The sequence below is a fragment of the Ictalurus furcatus genome, chromosome 22 (assembly GCF_023375685.1).
Source record: "Ictalurus furcatus strain D&B chromosome 22, Billie_1.0, whole genome shotgun sequence".
Lineage (NCBI taxonomy): Eukaryota > Metazoa > Chordata > Actinopteri > Siluriformes > Ictaluridae > Ictalurus > Ictalurus furcatus.
Genome location: NC_071276.1, coordinates 13,069,674 through 13,096,038, shown reverse-complemented (window position 1 = coordinate 13,096,038; position 26,365 = coordinate 13,069,674). Strand labels below are relative to the sequence as shown.

The following is a 26,365-nucleotide window of genomic DNA, read 5'->3' as shown; positions in this document are numbered from 1 at the left end:
TGCTATCGTCCCAGCTTTAATTGTGTGTGCATACAAGCAGCTCCTTTTCTACTGATTTTCTGCCTACAAAGCCACAGTGAGGCAAATGACTCCACTTATCACCAGAGTTTATTATTTAATTACTATTTATTGCTTATTCCTGATATTTATAAATATATTAGTTGCTATCTACGAGCTATTACACAGGCTTATTTTGGCATTCTGCAACTATAGTGGGAATTAATTCAAAATTTGCTTAATAAACTAAGATACTTTATTATGCAAAGATACTTTGGCACCAATTTCTAAAGTCATCTTGGTTTCCACATTTCCAAGTGAAAACATTTCTCTGTTTTGGACAGAGGCTGGACACTGTATGCACTCGCATTACTTTATTACATAACTAAGCTCCTGGAAACAGAATTTCAATGTGGCACATTTTTGCTCAAAGGGAAACTCTACTGAAATGAGCAATTGTATCACAGTTATTATAAAAGGTATTACTACAAAATTTCATGTCAGCCATTACAGTTTTCATTCTTGCTAGTAACTATCTAGTAATAATAATAATAATAATAATAATAATAATAATAATAATAATAATAATATATTATATTATATATATATTATATTATTATAATAATATTTTTTGACACCTTTCATAACACTCAAGGACACCTTACAGAAATACAACATACAATAAGAACTGCATAGTTAAAATAGATACATAAAATAAAAATAGATGAAGCAATAATATAGAGGAGTTCATTATAATGAATAAGCTCATTTGGACAGATGTGTTTAAATCTGGGATGTGAACTGTGAAATAGACTCCAGCTGACGAATATGCAGTGGGAGTGAGTTCCAGAGGTTGGGAGCAGAGCAACTGAAAGCTCTGGCATCAATAGTGCTGAGTTTAAAAGCTGGAACAGTGAGTAGAGAAGCTGAGGAGGATCATAGAGAATGGGAAGAGGTATAAGGATAAAGAAGATATGAGAGGTAGGATGGAGCCATATTATGAATGGCTTTGAACAAGAGCAGTAGAATTTTATAGTAAAAGTTGGACAGGAAGCCAGTGGAGCTGAATAAGGGAGGGTATGATATTGTCAGTGGACTTTGTGTGAGTTATAATTCTAGCAACTGAGTTTTGAATAATTTGGAGTTAGTGGAGAAGTTTATCAGATAAGCCAAAGAGGATGGTATTATAGTTGTCAGTACGGGACGACCAGAGCTTGAATAAATACTTGAGTGCTGTTATGTGTCACATAATGGAGGTTGAGACAGATGCAAGTGTAGAAAAGAGATTTATTAAAGAGAGGCAGGCAGACAAATCCAAATTGTGAATCAATAGCATAGTCAAGCAGGCAAAGGGTCAGGCAATCAGCAAACGGGCATGAAACAGGCAAAGCAAAGCACGAAATGAGAAACAAGATCAAAAACCATAAAACAAAACATGAGGAACAAATGCTTGGCATGGTGATAGCACTCAATACTTCGCAACAAACAAAGAGACACGAGAGGTTTAAATACTCAACGAAATCAAGGGTGAAACACAACACAGCTGAGTACAATGATGAAGCATAAGGGAAACTACCAAAAACAATACAGGGGTGGAGACAGGACATAAACCATAACAAAACACACATGTCAAAAGTAAACAAAGTCAATGTCATTGAAAAACCTGGAAGTGCACGCTCGTGCTTCAAGCTCACGCTTCGGGTTTCAGAGCATGCTGCGAGCTCCAGCGCTGTGCGTGAGGGGAAATCGTGACAATATGAGAGGGATGGGTGGAGTTTAGCAATATTGCGAAGGTGGAAGAAGGCAGTATGTGAGATATTATTGATGTGAGGACTAAAAATGAGCAAACAGTCAAATTTGACACCAAGGTTCTTTGTTTGAGAGGAAATGTTAACCGTGCAGTCGTCAATGAAAGGTAGTGAAAGGGGGTGTTTTGGAGAGTGTGGACTTCAATCAGAAGAACCTTAGTTTTATTGCCAGTACGTTTTAATAAATTATTATTAGTGTAAGATTTCCCTCCATTAACAATCTTTCTCTACATATTTTGCTGGTTCTTGTGTTTACCAATTGATCATAAATGTACTGCTTAGTATGTTGTCAGTTTTATTCACACGTTTTGTTATTTTCCTCCTTAATCAAGGCTGACAGAAAAGACAGAAAAGGGCCAGAAAAGACATTTTCAATTACCAGTAGGCAATGTCCCCATGGGAAATATAAAACCAAAGGAGATATGCCATATTTGACAGAGATGACTATGTTGAAACATTCAGTGGTAGTATTTATTTATTTATTTGTTTATTTATTCATAGTGTTTATACACAGGACATTTCAAAACACAGACACACACAGAGCATTGCAGAATGTTGCATCCTAACAGGACAATTCCTGCTAACAATGAGCAATTACATTCCACAATAGCTTATTAACAGGTGTAATTAGTGTGAAATGGGTACATTCAAAATTAGGCCTCTACATCTGACATCTCATGTTGAAAGGACAGAGTATGAGAGTTTCACACTTCATGTTGGAGTGCAGTTGGATTACACCAGAGCCATTTATTTTGCCTATATTCATGATTTCAGATTTTGGAATGAAACCGTATGAACATTTTATCTAGTTAATCCCAAAGTAGCTGTTAAAATAAGAACAAGAAAATGATGGGACCAGAGTCTTTTATGAATTGTATGCCATGGAATTATATGAATATGTACAGCGGATGAAGGCAGTTTGAGGATACATTCTTGTCATTATGTCTCACGTTTTCTCCTCCAAGCTTTCAAATGGAAATCATTGACTTCACTGGAATGACTGGATTTTAAAGAAGAATCTCAGACAGGTACTACACTTCAACATAACTGATAGCTTACACCTTTGTCATAACAGTCAAGACTTGCATCATCTTGGCAGCAGTGTTCTGCTAGTTTAGCCATTTCATCAGCCACACAGTGTACTTCCTCAAAGGTTCCATTGGGGAGCTTTTGGCTGTATATAGCTGTCACTCTGAAACATGACAAATACTTTTAGTACAGCTGAAAATGCATTAAACTCATGGTACATTTTTATTCAATAATTTGTTTAACTGTATTACAAATGAAACATGCATATTTTAAATAGGAAAGGGACACACACATTGCCAAGTAATTTGGTTTGCCAAGTGAATATTATTATTGTTGTTATTATAATTGTTGTTGTAGTAATTGTTGTCGTTACTGTTGCTGTTTTTAATTAATAAATTTTATTTGAGTAATGATATTGCTTATAGAACCATTTGTTCACTATTACTGAGCAATTCCACTGTATACGTATTACACACTGTTTATTAAGAATTGAGAAATAGCTCTGAATAAAGTATTAAACTGAATTTTTTCAGTAAATCATAATGGAAATATACTTTATACTTCATTAGACTGACTGGTACTTTACACAGCAAGTCTTCTCTTTATGTTGTTTTCCTATTTCTACTTCATATTCCTGTGTTTTTCCTTCCTGTTCCTGGGCCTTTTTTCTATAGACTGCCATGTGTCTTTCAGTGTTCATTCCTCCTGCTCACCTCAATTCACTTGTGCTTCGACCGTTCATTGTTTCCTATACTGCCTATCATGATGTAAATAATTACTGAGACTTTTGAAAATGTATCATAGGTCTTTTCAATTCCAGTTTTTTATTAGTTCTCTATGTTCTGTACTTTGTTTCTGTTAGCTTTCTCTTCCCAGTAGATTTAGTAGTTCTCTGGCTTTGACCTTTGCCGTTCTTATTGTATCTGGGCTGAAGGAATTTGCCTTTCTGAAATATACCTGCATTTTCACAGTCTAAATAAAAGAGAATATGCTTGACTTATTTTGTTACAATATGGAACCAGTAACATTTGTAAATGTCACTCATGCAAAACTAATGTGCAGTTATTACTATTTTTTTGTTTTGTTAGTTTGTTTGGCCAAACAGTTCATGCATATGCTGTTTCCAGTGTTTGCTGAAGGAAAGATTTTAAACAAGATTTTTCCTTCAGCAAACACAGGAAACAAAATATGAAGTGCCCTATTATTTCTGTCAATTTTTAAGAAGTCCCTTTTCCTTTTAGTCTTATTGTTGATTGTCAAAAACATACTTAAAAACTAAATCAGCAATGACTCTTTGGCACAGCAAAAGCAATTCTGTCACTCTGTGCCAAGTCATATCCTGCAGTGCTCCTTTATCTGCCGTGAAGAGAAAATGATCAGATTGTTTCTATCAGGTAGAAGTGAGCGATCAATATCACTTATCCTGTGTGTGGTTTAGACATTAGGTCTAATCTTACTCCTTCAGGATATTAAATAACTGTTTTGAGGAAAGATTGTTTTTGATACAGCTTTGGGTGAACAAACTTTTCAGCATGAGCCATCTAATAGAAAGGTTTTACTCAAAAAGCACTTTCAAAAAATTGCACATTCAAAAGAAAATCACTGCATAAAAATGTGGCATAAAAAGCTGTTCAAAACTTAAAAATGTAAGAATGTCTCAGGTTATGTATAGAATGCAGTTAAGAGGTGTATTATTTCATATGATTCCCCACAAAATTCCTCTAAATGTTGTGTGAGAGTGGGTTGAAATAAATCTAACTTTCAATTATTTCCAGCAGCTCTTGGCCACTGCTATTATACTGTGGCTGTCCAGGATTTAAACCTACTGAGCTTAGACTAAATTTCTTTAGTGCTAGAGTGCACTAAGCGTCATAAGATCAATGCAAGTTTTCATGTGCAAACACTGCAGATTTGATCCTCTTCAATATATATATATATATATATATATATATATATATATATATATATATATATATATATATATTTTACAAGGTAGCATATGAGATGTGCTTACATAATATATCTACATACATTTTTCTGAAGTTTTTTGGACCAATGACTTGGAGCTCTTCGCACACTTTTTCTTTTGCATAATGCTTTCTTGTGAAGATAAGATGAGAGGTCATTTTGTTTGAGAACCCAATTTCCTGAGAATGTCACTCTATTAGGTGGACTTTTATCATTTCATTAAAGCATACTGTATACTGGAGTATAATCCCAGCTGTAAAATTGAGAGTGCCATTCTTTTCATTGTGTATACAATATAATTAATATATGTTACATAATGAGTAACATATGGCGGGCTGTATTGTTATAGGAAAATAAGTCACACCTGTATAATGTGATACCATGAAGTTGATTATTTGAAAACGTTATATATTATATATATTATATGTGAAAAAGTATTTGCCCCATAGAGATTTCTTCTGTTTTTGTGTATATCTCACACTGAATAGTTTTAGATCTTCAAATGAAATACAACATAAAACAAAGGCAACCTGAGTGAACACACAATACAGTTTTTATTTTTTTAGTAAAAAAAAAAATGAAGCAAAAAAAAAGTTATCCAACACCTATGACCAATGTGAAAAACAATTTGCCCCCTTAAACTTAAAATCTGGTTGTGCCACCTTTAGCAGCAATAACTGCAACCAAATGCTTCTGACAACTGGAGATCAGTCTTTCACTTACTTCTAGGACTAGGACTCCTAAGCTTTAGATCATTGACTGCCTAATCTGGGAAGGTTCACTACTGTGCTGAATTTTTCCATTTGGAGATAATGGCTCTTACTGTGGTCCTTTGGCGTCCCAGAGCCTTTGAAATAGGAACCCTTTGGAACCCTTCCCAGACTGATGTATTCCAATCACCTTCTTCCTCATCATTTCTGGAATTTCTGTCAATTTTAGCATAGTGTGTTACTGAGTAAGACCTTTTAACCAACTTCATGCTGTTGAAAAAGTTTTATTTGATTGAACAGGGTTTGCAGTAATCAGGTTTCTTTGGATTTGAGAATTCAACAGCACTGTGGTATGAATTATATATATATATATATATATATATATATATATATATATATATATATATATATATATATATATATATATATATATGTATGTGTGTGTGTGTGTGTGTGTGTGTGTGTGTGTACCTTTGTTTGGTGTCACAGTTGGAACAATGATGGCAGAAATAAAAATGAAAATTAGTTTTGTAGTCCTCATTATTATTTTGCTCAGTGTATAAATACATTTGGAATAAGTTAGTCATTGAACTGCTAGTGAACTGCCAGGCACAGAAGGTACACATGCACTGTTAAGAATTAACCCAAGCCAAAGCTTACAGTTCAACAAATGTTTCAATGTAAACAGAACTCTGAACAAATATCAGCAGATCTAGTGTTAGTACACAAATGGAATTTTCCCTGCACTCATAATCAAAAACATCAGAAATTGGCACCCTTTTAGTCAGTACTTTGTGCTACCTCCCTTTGCTGAAGATAACAGCTCTGAGTCTTCTCCTATAATGTCTGATGAGGTTGGAGAATACATGGCAAGGGATCTGAGACCATTCCTTCATACAGAGTCTCTCCAGATCCTTAAAATTTTGAGGTCGTTGCTGGTGGATTCTCCTCTTCAGTTCACCACACAGGTTTTCTGTGGGTTTCAAGTCAGGGGACTGGGATGGCCATGGCAAGACCTTGATTTTGTGGTCAATAAACCATTTCTGTGTTGATTTGATGTATATTGTAGATCATTGTCCTGCTGGAAGATCCAACCACGGCCCATTTGAAGCTTTCTGGCAGAGGCAGTCAGGTTTTCATTTAATATCTGTTGATATTTGATAGAGTCCATGATGCCATGTATCCTAACAAAATGTCCAGGTCCTCTGGCAGAAAAACAGATCCAAAACATTAAAGAGCCACAACCATATTAACCATGGGCATGAGGTATTTTTCCATATGGCTACCTCTCTGTGTGTGCCAAGATCACTTCTGGTGTTTATTGCCAAAAAGCTTTATTTTGATTTCACCTGACTATAGAACCAGATCCCGTGTGAAGTCCAATAGTGGCTGGCAAACTGAAGACACTCAAGTTTGTTTTTGGATGAGAGTAGAGGCTTTTTTCTTGAAACCCTTCCAAACAACTTGTGATGATGTAGATGATTTTCCACAGCATTTCAATTGGATTAAGGTCAGGACTCGCCTATTCAAGAATATTAACTTTATTTCTTTAACCATTCTTTAGTAGAATGACTTGTGTGCTTAGGGTCACTGTCTTGCTGCATGACCCACTTTCTCTTGAGATTCAGATCATGAACAGAATTCCCAAAATTTTTCTTTAGAATTCACTGTTATACTTCAGAGTTCATTGTTCCATCAATGATGGCAAGCTGTCCTGGCCTAGATGCAGCAAAACAGACCCAAATCATAATACTACCACCAGCATATGTCAGATATGTGATAAGGTTCTTATGCTGGAATGCAGTGTTTTCCTTTCTCCAAACATAAGCCTTCTCATTGAAACCAGAAATTATATATTGCTCTCATCCATCCACAAAACATTTTTCCAATTGCCTTCTGGCTTAGCCATGTGAACTTTAGTAAACTGCAGAAGGGCAGCAATGTTATTTTTGGAGACCAGTGGTTTTCTCCTTGCAACCCTGCAATGCACACCATTGTTGTTCAGTGTTCTCCTGATGGTGGACTCATGAACATTAACATTAGCCAATGTGAGAGAGGTCTTTAGTTGTTTAGAAGTTACCCTGGCTCCTTTGTGACCTCGTGGACTATTACACATCTTGCTCTTAGAGTGATCTTTGTTTGTCGACCACTCCTGGGTAAAATTATAATGGTCTTGAATTTCCTCCATTTGTACACAATCTGTCTAACTGTGGATTGGTGGAGTCCAAACTCTTTAGAGATGGTTTTGTAACCTTTTCCAGCCTGATGAGCATCAACACCTCTTTTTTGTGGCCCTCAAAAATCTAATTTGTTCATGCCATGATACACTTCCACAAGCATGTGTTGTGAAGCTTAGACATTGATATATGCCTGTTCTTTAAATAATACCAGGTGCTCACTCACACCTGATTGTCATCATATATAGTGTTATGAAAAATATTTTCCCCCATCCTGATTTCTTCTGTTTTTGTTTTCATTCTAAATAGTTTTAGATCTTCAAATGAAATACAACATAACACAAAGGCAACCTGAGTTGCCTGTATTGACACAACTATTATTGTTTTTTTATTGAAGCAAAAAAAAAAGTTATCAGTTTAGTTCAGCCACAGTGGAGGCCTATTGAGCATGAACTGCCCGTTTAAGGTCCTTCCACAACATCTCAATGGGTTCAAGTCAGGACTTTTACTAGGTCACTCCAAAACTTTAATTTTGCTTCTCTTTTTTTAGCCATTCAGAGGAGGACCTAATCCTATGCTTTGGATCATTGTCTTGCAGTATAATCCAGTTGCAGACTGAAATTATGGACTGAAGACCGGACATTCTCCTTTAGGATTTTCTGGTAGAGAGCAGAATTCATGTTTCCTTCAATTACTGCAAGTTGTCCAGGCCCTGAAGCAGCAGAGCATCCCCACACCATCACAATTCCACCAGCATGCTTGACCATAAGTATGATTTTTTTTTTTTTTTTTTTTGTGAAATTCTGTGTTTGATTTGCAGCAGATGTAACAGGACCCCTGTCTTCTAAACTGTTCCACTTTTGACTCATCAATCCACAGAACATTCTCCCAAATGTTTGAGGATCATCATAGTGTGTTTTTGCAAAATTCAGATGAGCCTTAATGTTCTTCTGGGTTAGCAGTGGTTTTCCCCTCACCACTCTTTTCTCATTGTCTTTCTGAAAATGGAGTCATAAAAAATGACCTTTATTAATGCAATAGAGACCTATAGTTCCTTTGATGTTGTCCTTGGCTCTTTTGTGACTTCCTGGATGAGCTGTTGCTGTGCTCATAGAGGAATTTTGGAAGGTAGGCCACTTCTGGGAAGGTTCACTACTGTGACGAGTTTTTCTCATTTGGAGATAATGGCGCTTACCGTAGTTCTTTGAAGTCCCAGAGCCTTAGAAATAGCTTTGTAGCCCTTCCCAGAATGATGTATTTCAATCACCTTCTTCCTCCTCATTTCTGGAATTTCTTTCAACTTTGGCATAGTGTGTTACTGGGTAAGACCTTTTAACCAACTTCATGCTGTTGAAAAAGTTCTATTAAGTGTTGATTTGACTGAACAGGGCTGGAAGTAATCAAGCCTGGTTGTATCTGGTCCAGATGAACCCTATTATGAATGCAGTTTCATCGATTTGGAGAATTAATAAGTACAGGGGCAAATAAATTTTGCCACAGGCCCAGTTGGATAACTTTTTTTGCTTCAATAAATAACACTGTTGTTTAAAAACTGTATTTTGTGTTAAAACAAAGGCAACCTGAGTAATCTTAGATTTTGTTTTAATTTCTAAAACAAATTAGTATGAGATATACACACAAACAGAGGAAATCAGGAAATGCAAAAAAAAAAAAAAAAAAATTTATGTTTTAGGATGGCCAAGTCCTGACCTTAATTCAATAGAAATGTTTTGAAAGGAAGCAAGTAGAGCTTATTGCAATATAAGCTTGGACAAGCTGCCTGTCATGATGAGGTAATTTTAAACTAATGATACCTATTTTTCAGCCAAGACTATAGTTTGCACAGTGCAAAATAAAGATGGGAATGAGCTATGGGGTGATTTTCAGGAAGCCTGGAGAAAGGCTGTCATGTACAACTTCTGTTCCTATCCAAAGGAAGCAAACACTTTTTTGGAGAAAATGGATACCCTTTAGTTCTGGGTCACTTGATCTTCTGTTAAAAATAGGATGTGTTGGTTTGAAGCTAGTGACCTTTATCTGGGTCTGTGAAAATTAGACTACAAATAATTAGTGTACTCTCTCCAGATGTACTCTGGACAGCAAAAATAAAACATGCATATTCTGTCAAGAAAGCTCATACAGTATATGAGCTTTTTTACTAATGACCATGTTTTTTGACTAAATATTTCCAGTATGTATATGTATGTATATGTATATATGCATTGTACAGTATATATCTTTGTTTTTTAAAGCACGAGTTTTAAGTTTTGTGAAGATTGAGAAAATGAGCATGAGCCAGATAGCACTTTCAGAAACTAGTGGGTATCAAATGTGCACTAATCACGTATGATTGCTACACAACTGACTGATGAATCAAAGTTCTTTAAGACTGAAGAGCACTTCAATAGGAGGGTCATCAGGTTATATAAAGATAATGTAAAAGTCAGAGAAAGCTCATGGATTTTCCTAATCTAATCTTATCAGTGGAAAATTGAGCATGGCATTGACAATATATATATTTTTGAAAACAAATGTTTATTCACAGTGCTACTTTTCACTATGTTACCAAATGATATGAAATGTTTTACTGATGGACAAACAAAATCAGCACATATGTATGTTCTCTTAATTTTGCCTAAAAACACAACAGATAATAGTAGCATTTGTTAAACAGTGAAAATAATAACTGATTTGTCTCTTGCCTCCAAAAGTCCAAATAGTTAGTCCAAGTAGTAATCCAATGAATAGTAGTACAGTAGCTACAATTGTTCTGCAATAATTCTGGTATTTTTGACTGTGGAAACTGTGGAATTGCTTTATACTTTTTCATCATACTCAGCATTTGCTGTCAGCAGAATCAATAAGAAGCCTTATTATAAAAGAGATTATTTCTGTCTGATAAACAACTACACTTTTCTCCACAAAATGGAATGATCTTCTTCTACAGTGTTTTCAATTTCATCAAAATCACTCTTAAATTTATCCGTGCTGCTTGGTCATGGAGGTTTATTTCTGTAAAATAATGGAGATTTGAGATGTCAGCATGGTATAGGCTAAATCTCCAAACATAATCAGCATTTGGTCAGTTTCTAATGTGGTAGCTTTTAAAAAGAGAAGCCTTCAGATATGTTTTTTTTTCACAAATTGAATTGAATCATTTATTCCCCCCACAAGCCAAAGGATTTTGCAATGAAAGGAAAAGATGTTTTTACCTGGCAAATCTCACCCATCAAATCACTTTTTAAGGTTGTTTGCTACTGTAGGCCAGTGTTGCATCTGACTTTATGGAAAAAATGTATTCTATATGACCCCATAATGTTGCCATTTGTGACTGCCCCAGTGTTCATCAAGCCCTTTCACAGAATGACTGCCTTTTGATGGGTCACCTTGCATTAGTCTTGAACCTTTAACCCCTCAGCTATTGAAAACAAAAGAAATTGAACACTGTGGCCAGACTGGACCTGGTGCCAAAACTTGCGTTGCTGAGGCTTACAAAAATGATTGAAACTTGGAGAAATTTCCCTTGTGTTATCAATTTCAAATGAGACATACACTGGAAAATCAAATTAATCTGATGATCTGATGATGATCTCAGTTATTCCCTCTTAATCAGAGCTCATCAAAATCAAACTAGACACTGGAAAATCATACATGCCAATCACCATGTAGTTTGACCTCTTTGTGTCTGAAGTTAGGACATGATGATAGAACATCATATTATAAAGTATTTTTTCCTGCTGACTTAATAAGTGTTGTTTTTTTTTTTTTTTTTTTTTTTTTAGCAAAAACAAAACCATATACACTATAGAATGGAAAAAAGGGCATGCTAGACCCAACCCTGATGGTTAGGCTAAACTACACAACACAAACATTATCACCAGATGAATTTACTTCAAACACTGCATTTTCCAGAGTGCCCCAGCATCTTTTCTTTTAAAAATTTGATAATGCTTTCAGGCTGTACACCAAATGTACTCAATATGGAGATAGCACCAGGAGACATTTAAATATGAAAATAACAGTGAGCCAACCACAGAGCAGACAAAGTAATACTAAAGAATGTGTTATTATGTAGTCTGATTGAATTAAATTCACAGAAAATATTGTTCAGTGGGGTTGAGGTCAGGGCTCTGTGCAGGCCACTTGAGTTCTTCCACGCCAACCTTGGAAAACCATGTCTTCATGGACCTTTCTGTGTGCAGCAGCAATGTAATGCTGTAACAAGTTTTGACCTTTTTAGTTCAGGTAAAGGGAAATTGTACTACAACATACAAAGACATTCTATACAATAGTATGTTTCCAACTTTCTATTTCTGTTTTAGAAGGTGACTAATACCATAATTAGTGCTCAAAACATTTGAATCTCTATTTAGATTCAACCAAAATAGGCATGGCTTACACTGGAAGGTTTTTTTTTTTTTTTTTTTGTAATTAAATGACCAATCCTTGTTTGCCAAAACCAATAAAACCAATTTAGGCTTTGCATAAACAATTTTGCATGTTGATAATCACAGTTATTGTTTAATAACGCCGGTGTCATCTTGTCATTGTCTGGCCTTCATCATGGAAAAAAAGGTTATCGATGAACATTTTTCATCATAGATTTCGTTAACGAAATTAACACTAGATGGGACTTTTAGAGATGTTGCAATTACTCACTTGGAGAAAACTCTACTTGATTTAATTAAGCTAATATAAATAAAATATAGATTACAAATATACATCTGCATGTAGACAAATTAAAGTCACGCAACCACTTGACATAAAAAATTAATTAAGTAAAACATTTTTTTTCAGTGTTAGGTGCTGAAAACTGCACTGTCAAGACTTGAATAATAATGAATGGTATGGGACACATGCTGAGAAGCTAAGGCTGCTCCATGAACTGCTCCATTAAGCCATCAGGCTCTTTTCTTAATGCATGAGCTGTCATTGATTCAATGAATAATGTCGACTAAGGAAATATTTGAAAAATTCACTATTGATATTATTTGGTCACATTAATAAACCGTTTTATTTTATGTTCATTACATAATATCACAATAGACTATCAGTGCAGTATTTTGTAGGCAAGATTACCTCTATCTATGTTTTTAAAAGGATATTTCACTGAAAATTTGGAAAATTCTATATAGATCATTTAAGCCCTTCAAGTATGTGGACTATTACACTAATATGTGGGTCTTCCCCAAACTGTTGCCACAAAGTTGGAAGCACACAATTGTATAGGATACCTGTATATGCTGTAGCATTTAGATTTCCCTTCACTGGAACCAAGGGACGCAAACCTGTTCCAGCATGACAGTGCCCCCGTGTGCAAAGCAAGGTCCATGAATTGTATTGAATGGTATTGATGCATCATATGATTATAATTATGATGATCAAGGATAATATCCAAAAATCATTATAAATACTGAAAAATTCCAGCATGCATTTTGCTTGCATCGGCTTCTGGAATCACCAAGCTATCAAGCACAAATGCCATCCTTCAAATGGACTCACACATACACACAAACTCTCTCCCTTTCTAGTCATTTTTGCTGCATGGCTTTGTCCTACCTAATAAACTGCTCAGTGTGGAGGTGGGGTGGTTGTCAGAGAGTGCTAGCTACATATGTAACGGTGGTTTTATTACAGTTTTTCTCAAAAAATTTGACACATTTCTCCAGACTCACGTCACTGCTCTCAAAACAATTAACACATCTGAATACCTAAATAGATTTTTTAAAAGAGTTTTTTTGAATCAATTTCATACAAATTACAAGCATACTTTTCAAACAGTACTGTGCACAAAACTCTTCAATGTTTTCACAATATTTCATCTAGCCAACCAGAACTTTCACATATCAGGATAAAAGCAGCTTTTTTTTTTTTTTTTGGTGAACACAAATCACAGATATTTATGTAACATTTTCCCAAACACAACAAACAAAACTCTATTTGTTAAATTCTCAGTTACACATGGTATGTTCTCATTATTTATTAGCCCCAAATTGATATCTGCTGAGTTAGTAATACACACAACACAGAAAATGCAAATGTTTAATTGTTTACACAGCTATCACTATTACAACAACTATAAAAGAGAAAAAAAGAAAGAAAAAAACCCAATGACAATAAGAAGGAGAAAGAGAAAAAGAAGAGGTGTAAGAGTGAGAGGTGGTGGAGAGGGTAGAGGAAGGGTATTAATGAAAGCGAGAGAAAGAGTGGGAGAGGTAGAACGAGATGAGGGGAGATGAGGAGAGGGTGTAGGAAGAGGAGAAGGAGGAGGAGTGGAGGGAGAAAGATGAGTAGAATGGAGTAGAATGATGTAGTGGAAAGAGCAAGAGAAGAGCATGAACAGAGAGGAAGGGTATAACGAGGTGGAGAAGGAGGTAAGAGAGGTAGAAGGATAGGGTACAGATGGGTTTCAAATGAAATGGGAGCCACCCTAATTGACCTTTTAATAAATCATAAGAGAGTTCAGCCCAACATAAACCGATCCACAGTGGCTTCAATTATCAGCACTTTTTAGGGGGAAAACCAGTAAGTAACTATGCCATTCTACGTCTATAGTTAGAGTCTAATTCTATTTATCTACTGTAAATGTTCCTACTTGTCCGAACATTTTCAGAAAGGAAGTTCGAGAACATTCAAATGGACAAACAAGACTCTTTTAAACTGAACAAGAGCATTTCATTGTTGACATGGTAGTACAGAACAACACCATCCGGTTAAAAAAATTCAACAAATTAAAATACAGAACTATTCCACAATATTCACCAATGCAGTCTTGCCACAAATAATCATGCTGTAAGGAGAAATGGCATCTGGATGAAGCAGGTTGTCACGGATTTCCCTTCGCGCTGAGTGCCGGAGCATTTAGTGCGCATGAACTGCTGGAAGCGACAGCGTGCCTCCAGTTTTTCATTAACTGTTTACCGTTACATTACTGTTTACTGTTTTGGTTTTTGCCTTATCTCCACCTTGTTATGTTATTGGTTCTTTCCTAAAGTCCCAGCTGTTTTGTCTTATCCCCTAGTTTGTATATTTAAATCCCTCATGTGTCTTTGCTTGGGGTGAAGTATTGTGTGTTTCTGTGTTTTCGCAAGACCTGTACCAAGCCTTTGATCCATGTTCCTCGTTTCATAGTTTCTTGATTCTGTTTTTGTCCTCACGTTTCTGATTCTTGTTCCGCCTAGTTTAGCCCATTTGCCGTTCGCCTGACCTCTTGCCTGTTTTATTACCTTGATATTGCCCTATGATTTGGATTTGTCTGTCTCTTAAATAAAAGCTTTAACTGCATTTCCATCTGTCTCCAACCGCATTACATGATACAGGTATACAAAGTGCCCTTTGACAGGAGCTATTCCAGCTTGTTCAAGCATGTGTAAGCCACACGATTTTTGCACTTTTACTAGAAATGCAAATATATTGTTTTCCTGGACATTATGTGTCTATATACTATTCCACTCTAAGTGGAAAATTTCAAGCGTCTCAAGGCATAGTGCTGTGTTAATGTGGGGACTCAGACTGTTCCGCAACAGTTAGTGTATCAACTTTGCAATGAATACCACAACTTTAATATAAAAAATCACTAACTTATTGTACTTTGTGTTCTTTTTACTCTAGAGGATTTTGGAGTTGGATAGCAGTGCTACTCATTTTGAGTACCTGTATATTGATTAAGCTGGCTTCAATCTTAACAAAAAATGTAGAAGAGGGAGGTCTGTGATTGGTCATCATGCCACAATGTCCCTGGTCAACAGGGAGGCAACTTCACCACTGCAATTTCAACACAAAATGCTGTCTTGGGGCCATACAACACTAAAAGGATCCGACATTTTTATAACTCCCTCAGTGAAATCCTCTTTCCGCAGGTTGACAAGAAGCAAATATATACAGTCGTGAAAAAATAAGTGCATATTTTTGTACATATTTGGACAAGCAAACATTTGATCCTATTTGAAACAGTGCCTATTAATAATGGTGTTACACTCTATCAAATGATGCATAAAATTCACATTTTGTAGTAATTTTCACAATTTAAATTAACAAAAAAAAAAACCAAACAAACAGATTAGTCACATGGAAAAAGTAAGTACACACCTACATTTATCACATCTTCAAATCAACAAAATTCGAATCAGCTGTTCAAGATCAGGTGCCAGTGATTAAAAGTTGCTTAGGGAGTGCAGGTGGAACCTGTCTTATTTAAACCCCTCTCATATCTAGTGTCAGGTGTTCCCTTTGTTATTGAGGTGTGTGTGCCAAGATCTAAAGAGTTCTATAAGGCCTTCAGAAAAAAGTTGCGGATGAGTCTAGCAAGGGATTTAAAAAGATCTCCAAATTATTTGAAGCACATCATTCTGCTGTAAGGAAAATCATCTACAAGTGGCGCAGATTTCAAACAACTGCAAATTTGTCCAGGACTGGCCATCCCAGCAAATTCAGCCCAAGATCAGACCGTCTGATGCAAAAAGAAGTCTCCAAGAAATTCAAATTTTCATCACAGGATATGCTAGTTAGTCTTGCAAATGTGTCAAAGTGCATATTCTACAATCATAAAGACGTTGCACAAATTTAACCTGCATGAGAGGCGTGCCAGGAAAAGCCTTTGTTGTCTAAAAGAACATTAGTGCAAGAATAGAGTTTTCAATGCGCATAAAGGCAAAGACCAGACCTTTTGGAATATAATAATAATGCGCTCTGGACAGACGAATCAAAAATAGATGAACAGAACACATGTTTGGTGTAACCAAAGACAGCTTTTCAGGAGAAGCACTTCATACCAACTGTGAAGCATGGTGATGGAAATGTTATGGTTTTGAGTTGTTTCAGGGACTGGACAACTTGCATTCATTAATTCAACTATGAATTCTGCATTATATCAAAGAGTGCTTAAAGATAATGTGAGGTCATCTGTCCAAAAGTTGAAGTTGAACCAAAAGTGGACCTTTCAACACGATAAGGATCCTAAGCACACTAGAAAATCAACAAGGAAAGGCTCAAAAAGGAGAAATGGAGGGTTATGGAATGGCATAGTCAAAGCCCGAATTTGAATCCCATTGAAATGTTGTGGAGGGATTTGAAACGGGCAGTACATGCAAGAAAACCTTCAAACATATTGCAACTGAAAGAATATTGCATGGAAGAGGGGTCAAAAATTCCAGCAAGCCTGGTGGACAATTATGCAAAACGCTAACAAGAAGTTATTTCTGCTAAAGGGGGCAATACTGGGGCAAAACTATATATATATATATATATATATATAGTATGTGTGTGTGTGTGTGTGTGTGTGTGTGTGTGTGTGTGTGTATATATATATATATATATATATATATATATATATATATATATATATATATATATATATATATATATATATATAACAAAATGGTATAATGACAATGGGATGTAATATTCGATTACATAGATGATTGTCACACAGCCATCATTCCCTGGAACTTTCTCGTAGAGTTCCCACCCAGTCAGCGTTGGTTTTTTAATGACAGCCGATGTTCATAGAACAACAAAACAAGAATGGGAAAGCAGATGAGAGCGACATAGCAGGTATGTTTTATAGGCTACCCATGTGGGGTCACAGTCAGAAGGTGATGACTTTGCTTTTGGCACTTGGCAAGGAATTGAGAAAGAAAATTCACTACTTTTGGTTCAGATAATAAAACCCAGTCAGAAAGAAATGGCAAATTTGAGTGCTCATATACTGTCTTTACAGTGAGTTAGCATCAGCATAGCAACAGCATGAAATAGCCACAAACTTGGGAAACAAACCACCTTTCAGAACAGTACTGTATGTTCACAGACCGAGTGAAAGAAGGCATCTTTTTTCTTGTATGAGAATAAGGCCCGTGGGATTGATACCACTAGTGACTTTGATATCGATCTCTATTACATCATGCTCTATTTTCCAGACCTGTTTCGTTGCTGACATAAAACCATGTCCATATGAAAAAGCCTTTATTCAATTTACTGCAATGTGTTGTTTTTACAGGGCAACCTTGAAAAATAATAGAAAATATGACAGTGTGCTGGAACACCATCTTAGTTCATTAGACAGACACAAGCACATATCAGTGTAAAATCAAAACATAACCTGTCTTGTAAGTTAAACATTCCAGTTTTAGCACTGAGCTTGTTTCCACCTCCTAAAAAAATGTGTGTGAATTAGTGTGTGAAGGAGTGTGTGCACTATGCTTTGCAATGTATTGGTATCCATTCCAGGTTGTATTCCTGGCTCCGTGTTGCCTGGTGTTCCTCATATAGGATCCATAACGCTGACCAGGATAAAGCTGTTACTGAATATGAATGAATGAATTAGAGATAGTGGTCTAGTTGACAGACAAGACTATTTAGTGGTCGGTTTTGGCAATATCGGCCATCATCCGCATACATGGGCTGATTGCCAGGTGTTGCTGTGATTGATAGGGGAGGGAGAGCATATCATCACTCCCACCCAAAGTGCTTCTTTGGCTTCAGGCTAGGGGTGGCTTTGGCATCATTTGATGCACTCTAAATGACATAACGCCTCACCAACCCCATCCTTCCAGACGCTAAGGCTGTCAACCACCTTACAAAACATACACATCCACACACTCTACAATAAGGGTGCCCAGATGCAAACAGACCAAATGTTGGACAAATAGTAAGTTTGTGTGGTACAACGTGGGACATATTTCCGACACCCAACGGCCTACCATTTTGATTCTTATCTAAATGAATAAGAAACACATTCACTCGGTCTGTTTATATTTATTTATATTCATGTCTCTTGTATCAAACAATGCAACAAAGAGAAACATTACTGCATTAAAAATTAAGTAAAAGAAGGATTTCTATGACTTGAGCTCATGTGTGACCAGTTTGAGTGAAAGCTGACAACCCTTTAATGCAAGTATAGGCCTCTGTGGAATATAAATGGGTGTTTCCCAATCAGTGGGTGTCTTCAGACCAGGTAGGCAATGTTCAACCATCCAATCAACTACAGTTATGGTTATGCTTTGGGTTATTTTAACACATCAGTTAAAGCGAAAAGCTGAAAAACGCGTATACCAGTTTAAAAAACCCCAATAATTGGAAAATGCCTTTTTTTTGTCCTGCAGAGACACCATACTCCTTTGATAACAGGCTTCAATACTTTCTTCACAGCCACTGGATGAATGTTAGGTTGGGCCAAAGCCCCCTGATGACGATCAGCGATGCAATTCTGTCTATTTCAGTTTATAACGCTGAAATATTATCGTAGAAACATGAAGAAAAAATAACTAAAACCTTAGTGTAACACTTTCCCAGATTCAGGATGGTAATGAGGAAGCTGGAGGCAGGCTTAGAACAACTCAAAAGGCTCTATATTCTTTATCTTTCACTTTCCTGCTGTTTTATTTTACACAGTAGACACGTACGCACACATGGCTCTGTGATGGTTGGCTCTCTCCATCTTTCAAGGTGCCCGTCTCTCCTATTTTTATTCTTGCCTCTGCTCACTGAACACAGAACATTCATTAGTACAATTCCCTGCAGATGTGCAATCCTTACGACTCACCTTCTCCGGCTCCGCCCTCCATTCACAAACACGCCACATTCAAATTTGAGTTAACTCTTTACTTCCAATCAAAATGTGGGACATCATCTCAATTTGTGGGATGCGGGACAAAGGACTAAAATGCTGTGCATTACAAGACAAAGCAGGACGTCTGGTCACCCTAACAATAACCCATAACACTTCAATTCAAGCAGTGGATCACTCTAAAACTCTAAAACATCAAGCTCTATAGTTGCACTGAAGTGAGACGAAAAATATATTCTGAGGCAAACACATGGACACACAAAGAAATTTCCTTTTAGCGTTGACAGTTGTGTATTTTAAGGAAATACACAAAAGTTTCCATAACTTCTTGCTGAACATTTTCATCAGTCCTGTTGTCAGATATGCCAAGTGTTAAAGTTAATAAAGTCAAATGTAATAAAGTCAGGCAAAGATAATAAGACCATGGCAACTTGGAAAATTTATGCAATGAAAAACAGAAAAGCCGAACTGACAACAATCTTGTAAGCAAGGAGGCAGGATACAGTCAGACACCGAAGTGAGTCACCACTACAGCAAAAGTTTTATACTTCTGTTGCGGTTTATGCTCGGAAGTGCACATCGGTGACAAAATACAAGCTTCCAATTTAAGACAAGTTGAAACACATCTCTACAGCAATCTCAGCAGTATCCTGCATACAGAACACAGCAGATGCAGGGTAAGAGCAAACATGAGCTTTTTTTTGTGCATATGCACCTGGCACAGCAGTCATTCGGAAATGTAATGAAAGCATTTGCCTGCAAAACCACTGACACTATCAGACACAGAGTTGGTCAAAAAATAGCAGGTAGTAGAAAGTAGGCAGGTTTGAATACTTTCCTCTGTTATATACACAAATAATTGTTTAATTTCTTAGAGATTAGACATTTGTGTCTAGCATTTTGGTAGCAAATTGGCTACCTTCTTTTCTTGCACTATTCTTTGATGACAAAAACACCTGGATATGAGGCATTAATCACCCTTTCCATTTCATGGTAACTGTTTGTTATCCTGATTAATAAGCTGATTCATATTCCTTAATATGAATTAATATCAAAGATTATAATTCTATAATTTCCCAGGTCCTGCTGATGGGTCCAGTTTTTCCTCTCTCTTAGATATTAGTTTCACTGTAGTTACTGACAAATTTAAAGTTGTTACCAAAGAACACATTTTAGGATGAATTATTTAACTGTAAGCTGAGAATGTCAGGTGTCCAAAGTCCTCCTCTGTTAGATTTGTAACATTTCAGCCCTTAATATTCTGCAAGATAAATCATTTCCTAATTATTTCCAGCAATACTGAAGATATGAGTGTAAAGGAGTGTGAGAGTAAATGAGGGCTATGCCAGTAATGATGGATGCACTAGAGGCAGAGCTGCTCCTCCTGCATGCACTCACAGACCCTGAGAGCCATGATATTTTGTGTATGGTGATGAAGCGTGTGCATGGAGGATGAAGACAAAAAGTGAGGTCAGAAGCTACCACTGCCATGTTATACTGTACAGCAGATGTGAGGTAAAGAACTGAAAAATATATCTTGAGAAGCAAGAGTGGTTTATTGTAGAAAATGGTGTTAGGGATTTTAAAGCAAAATCATTCTTAGCTTAGCACAGCTGAAGAAAGGGCCCTTAATAATATTGTACATTTGGCACGTTGAAACAACTGCCATCTAAACTGCCATATGCTCACTGCTTCCTTTGACACAGGGACGTAAACACAGTCTCCAGGATGGAGAATGACACAAACCCAATACGAAAAACGCTCTGGAGCATCCCGGTCAGTAAGATATCTCAAGAGGGTGTGGGAGTTTTAATGTGAGATCAGTAGGCCCTGGCAAAATAAACACTGGTGCTGAAGGTCCTTTTTCCTCATCCTAATGTTATCTTGGCTTGCAAGAAGGCCATACGATAACCATATTTTATTTTAGCCTATATTACACGTAATGTGAAAGTGAAGAGACATGTTAAGAATTGCAGGTTATTCTACTGAACCACAATTGCACCTGTACTGCATCTGTAATATGGTGGCTATAAGATGATCAGGCACATTACAAGTGCTATTACAGTGTAACTTTACAGTAATTATATGTGTTTTATGTGATCTCTCCAAGTACAGTGCTGCAACAATAATATTTCTCCAAAGTGATTAGATAATACTTTTTGATTATTATTTTAGACCTTAAGAAATTGATGACTATTCATGTAGCTTACTTACTCCATGGCACACCTTTCAAATTAAAGAGTATTGTCTGTAATACACCAAGTACTATGTTGCAGAAATTGCTATAATTTTTACATATTGTATCTGGTCCATGCACAATATCAACCCAGGGCCAAACAAAGGAAATTTGGTATTCATGAAAATTCCGTAATTTTGGAAAATGTCCTTTTTGTGGTCATGAGTGATTAAATGTATGCTTATGAAGAATAACTAATGTAAACCTAAACTGGGTTTAAATCATATAAATAATGATGAGTTACCTTTATATACAGATTATGCTATCAGGATTTTAGTTACACACAAATTCAAATCTTTTATGAAATCCAGTTTCATATGATATGAAATATGTATTAATAAATATTTAATATGATAAATATTTATTAAGTATGAAAAATATGAAGAAAGCAAGCCAACATAAATTCATGATTAAAGACAAATAAGTTAATAGAAAGGTTTTAAGTCTTCTTGGCATATCTTTTTGCTTTATATGTTTTACACTGTTTTTATTAGTATAGATGTGAGCCAAAATAACTTTCACTATTATCTCTGAGAAAGTCTTTTTGCCTTGTGCTCATAATTTCAGTTGAGTGAGCTTTGCCTTTTATGCAGTTTTGTGGGCATTATCAAACACAAATCATCTGTGCCGTGCCTGTGGCCGGCAATTTACAGCATTCATCAATATACACACGCAAGTAAGAAGAACATTAGCGTTTCTGAAACTTTTGTAAATGCAGTGGAATTTTTTTTTTGGTTTGGATTATGTAAAACATTTACAAACAACTTTACTAAAAGATTGATCATATTTATGATTAGTGATCATCAGCATGCATGCTTACAGCATAGACTACATTGTGCATTACAATTTGAGTTTGTGATACAAAACGATTTGGCATTTGAAATAGGAAATATGACTACAATATTTGGATTGAACAGATGGCAAGCTTGCCAGAAAGAGCATTTTAGATTAGAACCAATTGGGACAGGGATCTAGTGGAAAGAAACAAAAGTTTTTACTTTCATGCAATGTAAAAATGTGTGAGTATGATTGCAAGACAGTCAAAGACCAGTAAAGTGGTGGTCCTTAACTGCCAGGTCAGTGCAGGGCACAATGGTTTAAATAACGATACTTGTTTATTTATACTTTTGGAAATAGTACCAACTACATTTGTTAGAAAATACTCTGGGCAGATAGCCAAAAATAAAACATGAACAAAACACAAATAATAACTGTGTGAATTTGATTTAAAAACCTATGTGCATCTGTAGTTAATACCAATTATGATTATGAACTCGAGTCACGTAGAACTGTCAGAGCCAGAATTCACAGACCTTGCTGACAGTGTTTGCCTGGGGTGTGTGGTTTTAAGGGGAAAGTTAAAATATATATAGACTACATATACAAATAATTAGAACACTAAACACATATAGATAGTGGCACTGTGTTACACCCCTACTGCATTACAATTACAACTAAAATGTGTGGGTTTTTAAAAAAATTTGTTATATAACATGCTTTGGTATTTTTAATGCTTTTTAAAGCATTTAAAAGTATTACTGTATTTCAGTATCAAAGATAGTGCTAAACTAGTAAATTAAAAATCCTTTCTGAATTAGTATTGCATTAAATATGAGAAGCCAAGGTGAGAAGTTGGTTTATGACAAAGCCACTCACTATTCCATATTTGTGTAACTCTTGCCCAGACTGATTGAATGGTTCCTCATGAGTATGGAATATTACCATTATTGCCATAATTAATGAACACATTGTAATTATTGTTAATCACCAACAGGCTTTGTACTCTAGTGTGAGTCACTGGAGAAGATTACTTTGCTATTGCACCTACCACTGTGTTCCTGAATAATGCATCTTCAAGCTGGAATCAAATTAGTTGAGAGAAATCTAATTGCCTGGGGCTTTGATCAAAAAGGATACACATGGATGAGATTGTCAGTCCATTTAGTTTCTTGTCCAACCCTGGTTCACAAATAAAGATAAATGAATCAGTTCCTCATTCTGTGTCAAAGAATGTCTCAGTCTCAGAAGCGCTTCCTTTTTAACCAGCGTGGGCTACAGAAAATGTATCTAAAAATGTATCTTCTGAAAAAGTAGGGAGCTTGAGAGTAGATGTGTCATTGCCACCATGATATAGCTCTAAATGAAGTTACTCCTCCTGGATACAGTTATGTACATCAGCCTCGTCTAACTGGCAGAGGAGGAGGTGTTGCACTCATCTATAGTCATAATCCAGGCGTCACACAAAAACCTAGTCATAAATTTAACTCTTTTGAAGTTCTTTATACCAGTATAACATATGTAGCCACAAAAAATAAGTCAAATCTGCTAATTAGTATTTACAGACCCCCAGGGCCGTATACTGAATTCCTTAGTGAATTTGCAGATTTTATCTGAAATCTGGTTGTTTCTTTAGATAAAGCATTAATCGTTGGTGATGTTAATATTCATTTTGATAATCCAAAAGACCCTCTGAGAACAACACAGATTGTGTCCATGTTGGATTCAGTAGGGGTCAATCAGAACGTAATAGGACCTACTCATAATGGTGGTCACACTCTTGACCTGATACTAACATACAGATTAAATATAGACAATATAGTCACACTTCCGCAGTCTGAGGTTTTCTCAGACCATTATCTCATCTCGTTTAAATTGCGTATTGATCATAATATTTGCACCTCGCCATGCTACCACGTAAAATGTACATTCATGTCAGCTACTGTACAGAGTTTCATCAACAACCTCCCAGAGGCATCAGTTAGATTTGGATCACCATCTGATCTCATAAAATTCGATCAGGCGAGTGAATGCTTAGAATCAAAGTTCCAAAATACACTAGATAAGGTAGCTCCACTCAAAAGAAAAATAATTAAAGAGAAAAAGCTAGCACCCTGGTATAATGATCAAACACGTACCTTAAAACAGACCACTCGACAATTAGAACGTAAATGGCGTCAAACCAAACTGGTAGTATTTCAAACTGCATGAAAGAGAGCCTACTGAACTATAGACGATCTCTTAGTGCTGCTAGAAAAGTCTCTCTCTCTCACCTTAATAGAAGAAAATAAAAACAATTCTAGATGTCTATTCAACACTATAGCAAAATTAACTAGGAATAAAACCACCACAGAAACAGGCACACAATCACACCTGTGAGGAGTAAGTTCAATCAACCTCCTCATGGTAACTCAAAGTTAATATGCACGCACGATGAGAACATAAAGACATTGTCAATGGATTGATGATTTACCATGGAAACCCAGGGTGAGAAAAAGCGAACCGCATACATTAACGAAGCACCTTCACTCACTTCGGATGAGGAGCTGATGCTGTCCCTTAATCAAGGGCAACCCATGATCGATGGGATTCCAGGGGGCAGTTTATCAGTGTCAGCTACTTCCCATGATACAAGTGGCTTGGTAAAATGTAGGTATTAACATATTAGTACTAATGACTTTTTTTTATTTAAGTTTCCAGTGATAAATCCTTAAACACTCAAGACCATACACACTGCCACCATTTGAAAAAGGAATTTTGAAATAAATTGTGTCAATGTTTCACTTGTGTATTATGCATGCTTTTTTTTTTTTTATTTTACTGCATATGGTGTGTACAATCTTAATTGTAGTGTCGCTATTAGATCAAATGGAGTTGAAAAAGCTGAACATAAAAAAAGACCAGGCTTGAAATTGAATTGCTGGAGCACTGGCTAAAGGTGGGCAAACTATTTGCCTAGCAATTATTATTCTGTCATTTATTATTGAATGAACCACACTTGACTCTTCACTTTATTTTCCACATGCTCTGCTTCACCCAAGTTATATACAGAAAACTCCCTATGGCAAAAAAAAAAAAAAATGAAGGGCAATGCATAAAATGTGCTCGGTGTTAAGGCCTGTTCACACCGGGACGTTTTTTCAGCGCGTTAAACGTTCCATTTAAGGCCCCATGTCTAAATCAATGGCTGTCAATGGGAGTGTTCAGACGTGGCATCAAAGCGTCAATTTTTTTTTGTTGAGGGATTCGTTGTTTTTTTTTTTTACGTCCGCAATAAAAAAGGTCCGATCAATGAGATTTTGTTCACATGCCCAGAGCCGCTGAAGTTACATAAAAGTATGACCTGATGGCTCTCAAATACAAAACTGTCTTGTCGACAAAGAAGAAGATGCAAGTACCCACCATTTTAGTGAGAGAGTGTATAAGTGACATACTTGAAATAAAATGCTCACTGCTAATAAATCCTTCTGCCTACACACATAAACAAGGTATCCTTTGAAAGCACCAGATTCAAAATGACTGTGTGTGTGTGTGTGTATGTGTGTGTGTGTGTGTGTGCACATGCGTTTAACAGAGACTTACATTTTCCAATTGTATACATTCTTGCCTCAAAGAGAAGGAAGACATTAGTATTTGATTCCTGCTGTGTTAACATATTGAGAGTCTAAAAGACTGGGTGCTGTTTATGTATTTTATTTTGGTTTTATTTGTTTCGTATCATTTTCCAAGTATTTCTGGACACTTGTAACAAACACAGTATAAATGAACTTGGAAATACAGTCAACAACTTCTGATAATCCTTACAATGGTAATTCACAAAGAACATTTTTTATACTTGATTTCAACAATACAATCATTTCTCAGGAGAATAATGACCAGAAAGCCCCAAAAATAAATCAGGGCCTCAAATCACTCTGCATTCATATGAACATTGCAGGAGTGTGATAAAAAAATAAAAATAAAAAAACCCATGAAGCTTATTATTCAGAAACTTTTATATCCATATATCACAAAGCCAGATCATTTTCTGTGATTGGCATGTCACGGTGACGGTAATTTTAATAATCATACTTGTTCATGTTAAAAGTAATATTATA

At 36.1% G+C, this 26,365-nt stretch overlaps 1 protein-coding gene across 1 annotated transcript in view; it reads right to left on the bottom strand.

Annotated features, from left to right (window-relative positions):
- The window catches only part of gc (GC vitamin D binding protein), a 29,082-nt gene extending 23,029 nt beyond the window's left edge, over positions 1–6,053 (bottom strand). Inside the window, 3 exon segments of the mRNA XM_053610820.1 lie at positions 2,865–2,997; positions 4,866–4,928; positions 5,980–6,053. Coding sequence (XP_053466795.1) covers positions 2,865–2,997; positions 4,866–4,928; positions 5,980–6,053 — 270 coding nt within the window.
- Between the last annotated feature and the right edge of the window lie 20,312 nt (positions 6,054–26,365).